This window comes from Rattus rattus, chromosome 4 (genome assembly GCF_011064425.1).
Source record: "Rattus rattus isolate New Zealand chromosome 4, Rrattus_CSIRO_v1, whole genome shotgun sequence".
Lineage (NCBI taxonomy): Eukaryota > Metazoa > Chordata > Mammalia > Rodentia > Muridae > Rattus > Rattus rattus.
In genome coordinates, this window is record NC_046157.1 from 148,660,516 (window position 1) to 148,670,081 (window position 9,566).

The window sequence follows — 9,566 nt, forward strand, 5'->3', positions numbered from 1 at the left end:
CTGGAGAGATGGCTGTGTTCTTCTTGCAGAGGACCTGGGTTCAGTTCCCAGCATTTACATGGTGGCTCGTAACGACAGACCAAAGGGACCAATGTCTTTTGATCTCTATGGGCACCCGGCAAAACACTCATTCACATAAAATAAATCTAATAAAATAACAAGTGGTGTGAAGTCCCTTGTAAGCAGAAGCTTCTGGTTCGGGTGAGATTCGAGAAGGGACAACCTTTTACCTGGCCCGGTTCCAGAGGTTCAGGCCAGGCTCAATCCCCCACCCTGCAGCTTCAGAAAAAGCACAAGAGAGCTGGAGTGAAAATCTACTTTAATAACCCAGCATCAGCTAAACGAGATCCTCCCCTCTCAATCGAAGGGGTGGAAGACAAGTCTTGGAAAGAGGCCTCAGTCCACCAAGAGGTTACGGCTTACAGAAGGGAACAGTTCAAAGAAGCCCTACAATGAGAGGCAGAGGGAACTGGGAATTAGTGAGTGAGCAGACAGCAGTGCCCCACCACTCACCTCCCATCACCTCCAGCTCTAGTAACAAGTACCGAGGCTTCTAAGCTTCATGCACTGGCCTGCCTCCTCATCCCTCAGACCCTTTCCAGTCACCCACCTTCCTCTGGGGCCTTAAGGATGAGGAAGGGTAGGCCTTCGTAAGTGTCCTTGAGGGCCAATGTTATAAAGGCTTAGCATTTCTGGGAGAGAGTGGAGCCTGAAGGGATGACGAATACCTCTGATGGACATTGGAACCCATTTTCTCCCTCCTTCCCCCACCCCTCTTCCCTGTTGACTCCCAAGGCAGCAGATTCCTCTAGCGCATGTTCTCACCATGACATTCTGCTTAGCACAGACCTCAAACCAACAGGCAGTTGGCCATGAACTAAAGCCTCTGAAACGCTGACTTCTCAGTAACTGCTTCCTCACTCACTTTGTTAGTGATAGAAGCTGACACAGGGACAGTTTTCTACACTGTAGTTTGACAGCAATTAGCCCCCAGCACCAAAGCAAGCCACTTACTGACGGCGCGCGCTCGCACACACATGCATGAGAGAGTTACCTTGAAAAGGGTGAGGGTCTGGAGAACTCCAGTGGTACAGGCTGTCTCCCGGATAGAGTGCATGGCCAGTTGGGGGCTGCCTAAGTCCAGCACCCGAAGCCCCAGTCGAGAAGCCAAGATAGGTCCAATGGTGGTACCACATGGAGAGTCATTCCTGACCATGAGGTCCTGTCGAGAGGAGAGGTCATAAGCTAAACACTAGGTATGATCACTAAGATCAAGGAGAAAGCTACCCTAGAGCCACAGGGCAGGTAGTTCTGTCTTTACCCTTTTGTTATCCTCATATACAACAGGAAACCCCAATACACAAAGGGAAAAAACTTGGTAGTTCTAATGTTCTAAAAATTCCGGCTGGGATGAGGGTATAGTTCACTTGGCTGAGGGCTTGCTCAGCATGCATGGAGCCCTGGGTTAGATCCCCAGCAACGCATACACTGGGCATGGTGGTGCACATTTGTAATCCCAAGACTTTGGAGATGGAGGAATTAGGAGCTTACAGCTATATCCTGCTTCAGAGTGAGTTTGAAGCTATATGGGCTACATAAGACCCTAACTGAAAAAACAAACAAAAAAAATCATAAGATGATGCTAAATTTTAAGATTTTTTTAAAGGGTAAAACAGAAATATAAGTCAAATTTTAGTCAAGTGAGAATTACAGTATTAATTCATTGTACTGGCAGGTTCTGTGTCAGTCGTCACAGCTAGAGGCATCCGAGAGGAAGGAGCCTCAGTAGAGGAGATGCCTCCATGACACCCAGCTGTAGGGCATTTTCTCAGTTAGTGATCAGTGGGAGAGAGGGCCCAGCACACTGTGGGTGGTGCCATCCCTGGGCTGGTGGTCCAGAGTTCTATAAGAAAGCAGGCCAGTCAGCAGCACCCTTCCCTAGTCTCTAATCAGCTCCTGCCTTTGGGTTCTAGTCCTGCTTGAGTTCCTGTCCTGCCTTCCTTCCGTGATGGACTTTGCTCTGGAAGTATAAGCTGAATAAACCCTTTCTTGCACAACTTGCTCCTTGGTCATGATGTTTGTGCAGGAATAAAAACTTGACTAAGACAAATTGGTATCGGTGTGGTGGGGTATTGCTGTGACAGACCTGACCATGTTTTGGGGAGAGCTGTGGAAGGACTTTGGAACTTTGGGCTAGAACTGTTGAGTGTTAAGAGCTCAGTGGATGTTCTGTAGGAGCTTGGAAGAGAAGAATATTGAGAGAGTGCAGAAGGTGGAGGCATGGTTCCATGACATCTCACAGGAAAGGGCCCTTTGCTATTTTAAGATTCTGTGGTTCTTGTTTGCTGGGACTGAAAGTGAAACTTTTACATTACTAGGACAGTTGATGCTGGTCAGCTTGAGCCAAGAAGTTAGCAGTGATTAAGAAGAAACCATCACTGAGGTGAAATCTTCTGGGAAGTGTTTTCTGAGAGCACAGAGAAACTATGTTTCAAAGGGCTATGCTACTTAGCACTGCAGCTGGACTTGATAATGTTAAAAAATCACCCAGGTGGTACTGGTTTTGAAGGCATGTAGGAGTCACAGAAAGCAGCTGAGGCTTGACACTGAGGCCTGGAGAGGCCATTGGTGAAGGTGCAGCCGCAGGGGCAGTTGAAGGTCCAGGACTGAAGAGGTCATGCAAAGAAGCTGAAGCCTGGCACCAGGAAGTGAGCTTCAGAAGCAAATTGGTCTGGGTGAGCCTCTTCTCTTGTCCCTCCTGCTCTCAATGCCGGCCTTCTCTCCTGCTACTAGACTAACCCATTACTATTCCCCCTGGGGATCCTTCTGTTTGTTCCCTCTGGCTGAGATGTTCTTCCTCTGGACCTTCCCATAGTATTTCTTTCTCAGAGGCTACCTCTTACTTCTTCCCAGAGACCTCTCTGTGAGTGGACCAATCAGACACGACATGGGACAAGATAGACACTGACGTACAGACAGCCCTTGTCTAGTCCTGTCTCTCCCAGAACTTGGGTGTTGTCCTTCACTGGACTTCCCTGGCCCTAATCCCTGATGTGGAATTCGTGTGGACACATGCAGTGCAACTGAGGACAATGAGGGGTGATTTCAAGCCAGAGGGAAATGAACACTTGGGATTCTCCAGTCTTGAATATTCCTTCTGGGTTGAGGTATAAGAAAAGAAAGACACGGGGACGTGGGGTATTAGAAGGAAAAAGGGCAGGACTAACCAGGTGGTAGGAGTAACCCTTACAGAAGCCAGCAGGCAGGGTCACGATCATCCTCACCTTACAGATGGGCACACTGAAACTCAGACAGCTTAGCAAACTGGGCCCAAGTCACTGCACCTAGCTCTGCACTCAGACCCCGATCTTCTCATTCATCGGGACTCCCTCCACTAAAGTCTATCTCCCACTCACTGGGGCACATCAGCTTATGTCTTTATCCGGTTCCCTCCACCATCCCAGAAAAGATGCCCATTCACCTGCAGGGGCACTCCAACTTGGCCGGCCACCTCTCGAATCAGGGACTCAGACACCGCATTAGAGGCGTAGCGCTGCTTGCTGTTCACCTTGATCACAGGCCCCTGGGAGCAGTCATGGGGAAACAGAGCAGAGACAATGTGAGGCCTGCGTGAAGCACACAGGCCAGAGTCAGCCAGGACACTACATCTTTGAGAAGCAGCATCTCACCTTATGGAACAAGGGCCGATGGTTTTCTTCATGCTTGTCCCTGTGAGAGGTAACAAAGATCAGGAGGGCACACTGTAGTGAGGGCTGTCAACAGCCATCGCCGCTTCCAAGGCAGATGGCACTAATGGATCATGGCACTCTTTCCCACCTAGCCCTGCATGTCCTCAAGAGCATCAGAACAAATGTTTCAGGCAGATTCAAGCCATGAAAGGTCATAGACAAAGCTTATTTAACATACACACCCGGCTTAGGCAGCTCATGGCTTTGATTAAGTCTGGCCTTGGAACAATCAAAGGAAGACTCTGAACCTCCCAGCAGATGGAGATAGAGGCAATGCCAGGAACTAGGCTGCAAGTGGGCTATGCCGAGTCTCTAGCATAAGTACTGTCTGGTATGAAGACTCACGAGTAGTTTGGGTGCACAGCATGGGCCATGTCTGCACTGATCATGAAGGACTTAGGTATGGCTTCCTCGAAGGCAGTCAGACGCTGAGCTGAGGCTGAGATGCGCCGTAGTATCAGCTCTGTCAGCAGAGACTGTGCTCCTTGTGCACTCTCTGACCCCACCTGGAGATGGCAGAGATTTGACTGTGGGAATCTGGACATGGGCCTGGACTGTAAGGGCTCAGTGTTCAGAATGGCCCAGGATCCACCTGAGTCACTTGGTAGGGATAGGTGTCCTCAGAGACTTTCCTAAGCCCTGGCCATTTCTGAACAACTGACAGTGGACTGGGACCAGACTAATGCCCAGTCAAGTAAGGGCTAGAAATAGCACTTACTGATGGGGTTTCCACACTGCACCCCGACACTTACACCTAGGGCTCAGCAGATGTCACAACACCCTGGATAATTTCCCTTACATTAGTGACAGAGACTGTTAACTATCCATGATACCTTTCATAACAGAAGACCCAAAGTAAAGCTACACAACTAACTCCCAGCTAGAGACAGCATTCCAGTTTCCTTTTTAGCTGAATGTGGCCACACTAAGTTCTGTGAATGTAAGTAATACTGAATTCCATTTCGGGATCAGACTCTTAAAGACACAGGCATCTATTCTCTCCCTTCTCCTTTATTGCTGACTGGGTGTAGACAAGATGGCCATAGAGGGAATAGCTAACTAGCATAATAGACCAGAGACCTATCCCAACTGCTAACTGACCCAGGGAATTACTTGAGAGAGCACTGGCTACCTGTCAAGCTCCACCACAGCATCTCAAGATTACAGCCAATCACACAGCTGAGAACCCATTATGTGCAAAGTCACAGACCTGAAAGATGACCCGTGCAGTGCCCCCGTCCTTGGGACAGGAATGCAGCAAGGTATACAAGAGAATATGGGCTATGGACTAGATCTGTTACAAAGATCTACTTAGAGCCAGAAGGGAGCAAGAGCTCGGAAGCACTGGCAGCTCTCCTCCTTCCTCTTTTGGGGCCTCTAGAATGCCCTGGTCCACTCTGAGTGTCAGCCACCAAGTAGCTACTGAACACTCCACCCAGGGACCTCGGCTCCAGCCCTCCACATACCTCTTCATTGTCGTAGAGCGTGACCATGCGCACATGTGGCTCCCTGGCCAGGGAGGCAGGGGATGCACAGGAATCAATCAATGCCTAGGTGGGGAAGGAGACAGGCTCATCATCCCTGCCCTTTTGCTTCTTACGACTTTTTTTTTTTTTTTTAAGATTTATTTATTTATTTTGTATATGAGTACACTGTAGCTGTCTTCAGACACACCAGAAGAGGGCATCAGATCCCATTACAGATGGTTGTGAGACACCATGTGGTTGCTGGGAATTGAACTCAGGACCTCTGGAAGAGCAGTCAGTGCTCTTAACCACTGAGCCATCTCTCCAGCCCCCGCTTCTTAAGACTTTGTCTGCTAGTACCTAGGAGGGAGATGTGGCCCTGCCAGTGAGGTGGGCTGGGCTCTCAGCAACCTTTCTCTTAGGGCACTGCCTGGCAGCGAGTGGAAGAGGACCTTTTAATGGAATAAGTAAATCCATTCTCTGGGTATTTGCTCTCATACACTCCCATGCACAAGGCGGGAGGATAATGTTGAAAACAGACAGAAAACTTAGGTCCTGGGAGGTCAAACCAACGGGCTTCACAGCTCTAGACATGTCCATGAACCCAGCTGGTTGCCTCAGAAGCAGACACAGGCCCCAGATCTACAGTTCTACCCAAAGCCTATCTCCAACCACAAGACAGGCAGGGAGAGGCAAGCTGAGCAGCAGGGGAAGGGTAAAGGGGAGAAAGCTGAGAAACAGCCTGCCTGGGGTAGAGCAGAAGTAGAGACCATGAAGGTGAGCAAGAGGTACAGACAGCCCTACTGAGGGTTCAAGGATCACAAAGAAGGCAAGCAGTAAGTGAGAGATTGTTTTCCACAGTGGCAAGGCCTTTGTTTTCAGACAGAGGTCATTAAGGAAAAGTAGATGACACCATGGCACCCCACTGCCACCTTTTCCACATTAGCTCCTGGCCCCAGACCAACACAGTAATAGTGATGTCAAGGCTGCAGCATATAGGCCCTTCCCCGCGCCAACAGGGTGAAGGCCTGGCTAAGTAGCCATCTCTCACCACCTCCTGGGGCTCAATTCTTAACTCCTTGCCTCTCATGCTGCCTGGGTGCCCTGGCTCCTCACCTGCAGGGCACAGAAGCAGCTATGCAGATTGTCCAGTCGAGGAGCAAAGATGAATTCTTCATAGGCTCCACCCAGGGTCTAAAAAGACAGAATGAACACCTAAGTGCCCAGCCCCTCCCCACTTCTCCCTGTTCCCAAGGGCCAGAGCAACTCTTGACTGTTGGCTCAGGAAACTATTCTTGCTGTTCAGCAGAGAATGAAGGCCAGGAAAGGGCAGCCTATAGTATCTGACCTCTACTGGGGGGGCAGGTCAAAGGAGGGCTAAGTGGTCACCAAAAAAAAAAAAAAAAAAAGCAGCCAGCGGTGGTAGTGCACACCACTGATCCCAGCACTGGAACAGCAGAGGCAGGAGGATCTGTAAGTTCAAGGCCAGCCTGGTCTATGTAGTGAGTCCCAGGACAACCAGGGCTACACAGAGGAAACCCTGTCTAAAAAAAAAACAAAAACAAAACAAAACAAACAAACAAACAAAAAAACGCAAAACAATGCCAACTAAAAGGAAGAAAACAGCTAACAGAAACTTAGGACCAAGGATCCAAAGATTTAGCAGCTCCCTACTTAGCACTTGGAAGGCACTAGGCCTCTTTCCCTCAGAGGTTCAGAGCCAGCATAGGACAAAGCAGATAGGCACCACCTCACACATCACACCCAGTCTCGGTAGGAGGGTCTTCTGGGGAGATGCTCTGCTTATTGGCCAACTACTGAAAGCAGAGGAAGTGCCAACTACTGGGAAGAACAAGGATGAAACTAACTGAGGAGCTTCAGGGATATGCTATGGTTGGCAGGGACCCTGGAAGACCCCACCACAACCCTCCTTACTGCAGGCTGGGTGTCTGCCAGGCAGAGCTCCATCTCCATGATGTTGTCAGGACTCAGTCCCAGATGGGTACAGAGCAGGGACATGAGGACTGAGTGGTGCCGCTCATCCTGTAAGGCAGGAGGTGTTGGAAGTTGGCCCTGCTCGTCTCTGCCCCTTTCGAGGGACTGGTCTGTTTCCACTCTGCCACCCTCCCTGGGGCAGGGAGCTTCTTACAGTAGCACTGAGAGGCCCTGGTTCAGGAGTCCCTTTCTCCAGCTCTTCCTGAACTGCTGTGGCAAGAATAGGGACTCTGTGGGGAAATGGGTTGAGAGAAGGGAAAGAGACAGCCATGAACATAGGCCTCTTCTCGTCCTCCGACTCCCAGCCCACTCCCCAAATGGATTGAACTGGTTTCCAAAAGTGCAACTTGATGATGGTCACTAAGAGGTGGTCCTCTGGGTCCCAGTGGGTCCCTCTGTTACCTGGTGCCATACCCTACCCCTCACAGCCATCAGAGCCCTTGATGTACTTACAGGTGCATCTCTGTGTTGGGCCCAAAGTTCTCATTGACATTTCGCTGCAGATGGATGGCCAGATGCGGGATGCGCAGGATGGGCCGCTCTATATGCACAAACCTCTGCTCCAGTCTGCCTGACGTAGGGCACTGTGGCCAACTGGCCAAGTCAGAACTGGGCACCTCCCACATCCAGCTGATAAAATCCCTTACTAAACCCAGAATAACCATGTCCCCTCTTCCCCACGAGGACTCTTCACTGGTACACTGAAGAAATGTGACACTCAATCTTCAGGCTGCCGAAGAGAGAACCTCCCCAGTTCCTAGCCCCTCTATACCACCTTGATAATGACTCGTCCAGCCAAGGTCAGGTCCCGGTCAAACCACGTGCTCCAGATCCCACCACCATAGGTCTCTACGCCCACCTGGTGGTAGCCCACCTGGCTTCGGCGAGATTTGCGTTTCACCTGAGCATAAAAATGAGAAGAAAGGGAATGTCTGAAAGGTAACATCTGGAAGTGAGACTCAGGCAATAAGTTATACAGAGCAAACATCACATCAGTTGACAGCTGAAAGTGTGGGGGAGCATGGGGCAGGTTTGCCTACTTCCCAGGACCTTGAGATGTAGCCTTCCAAATTGAGCTTCATAGATCTCTTCATCCCAACTGCCCCCGCACCTCCCTTCAGTCCAGCCAAGTCCTAACTCCTTACCCGGAGGCAGGGACTGTCCGTGTGGGCCCCAATGAGGCTGAAGCCATTGCCAGGAACATACTGACCCCCCACAGCAAAAGCAATGATGGTGGAGGAGTTCCTGGTTAAGAAGTACTGGGGGAGAAAGTTGAAAGACAGGGGCGTGAGTTGCTTAATGACCTGGAACACAGGACTTTGAAACAGGGTCTGACCCCATACTATCCCTTAGTACCTTGTTTTCTGGTAAGATATCCCAGCCCTCTGTTTCCTTGAGTTCACGGAAGCCAGCCTGGAGTAGGCGGCTGCGACACTCGGCCACGACTGTAGGAAAAGGGCTCTCACAGCAATGGAAGTTGGTCAAATCACTCCCACTTCTAGCCTCCCTAACCGTGGTCACCTACCATGGAAAGGAGAGGGGCTCCGGTTCACGAACTTGATGAGCTCCCTGGCTGTGGCCTGGATAGCCTCTTTCCTAGCTCTGCCGTTCATGGCCACCTACGGGGAAGGAAGGGGGAATTCAAGCTGTTGCCAAGTCTAGGACCACTCTTTTCACCCGAGCTCCGAGGATCCTAGAAATGAGAACGCCAAGGCTCAACCTCTGCTTCCGGGGGATTCATTAGCGACAGATGTGGATTCCTAGGTCGACCGACCGCCCTCGACTCAAAGGTTCAGTTCCAGGGCTAGAGGACCTCCACCCAGTTTTGTCCCTGGAACTGCAGGACCTGAAAGGCCCGCCCCCTAAATCCCAACCCACTCCCCGCCCAGCCCGGAAATCCAGCCGCGGAGCGGACCTGAAATCTGAAAAGGCCACCGTGTCCGGAATCAAAGCACTACTCCACCTGTCCTCCCTCCCAGTCAGTCACTGGACAGCCCTTCAGACTTCCGGAAGGTCAGGCCACCGCGGAGGCTTTCAGTTTTACTTTGAAACCGGAGTACGCTCGTCTCAGCGCCGCCTTAAGCGTAGCTCCAAAAGGGCGCGCGGCCGGCTGTCTAGACGAAGTTGAAGCGGGACCGGCGGCAGCCACCTACCTGCATAGTCCTACCGCACTCCTCTCCAGGGGTCGAACTTCGGCCCGCCCCTGCCTCTCCGCTCCTCCCTTCCTGATCAGGCCTCGCCTTCGCCGAGCTGTGGGATCCGCCTCTCGTCAGGCCCCACCGGGTCTCCACCTCAACCAGGCCTCGCCCCGCCCCCGCTGCTCCGCGAGCTCCGCCCCTTTCAGGCCTCGGTCGGG

At 51.3% G+C, this 9,566-nt stretch overlaps 1 protein-coding gene across 1 annotated transcript; it reads right to left on the minus strand.

Annotated features, from left to right (window-relative positions):
* Window positions 1–302: 302 nt before the first annotated feature.
* On the minus strand, window positions 303–9,061 carry Dnpep (aspartyl aminopeptidase). Its single transcript, XM_032901401.1, has 15 exons — window positions 8,931–9,061; window positions 8,736–8,829; window positions 8,567–8,655; window positions 8,356–8,469; window positions 7,986–8,111; window positions 7,664–7,794; window positions 7,365–7,440; window positions 7,151–7,258; window positions 6,332–6,409; window positions 5,216–5,299; window positions 4,095–4,255; window positions 3,690–3,729; window positions 3,482–3,583; window positions 1,055–1,222; window positions 303–447 (listed from the first exon to the last, which is right to left on the minus strand). The coding sequence occupies exons 1-15, from the start codon at window positions 8,949–8,951 to the stop codon at window positions 397–399; spliced, it is 1,443 nt and encodes a 480-aa protein (XP_032757292.1). The 5' UTR covers window positions 8,952–9,061; the 3' UTR covers window positions 303–396.
* Between the last annotated feature and the right edge of the window lie 505 nt (window positions 9,062–9,566).

Bases quoted from the DNA above. Each gene is read 5' to 3' on its own strand.
- Dnpep (XM_032901401.1), bottom strand. From the start codon at position 8,951: ATGAATCCCCCGGAAGCAGAG. The intron at 7,795-7,985 runs GTGGTATAGAGG...AGTTGGCCACAG, and splicing joins CTGGACGAGTCATTATCAAG to TGCCCTACGTCAGGCAGACT. The intron at 5,300-6,331 runs GTGAGGAGCCAG...TTCCCCACCTAG, and splicing joins GCTGCTTCTGTGCCCTGCAG to GCATTGATTGATTCCTGTGC.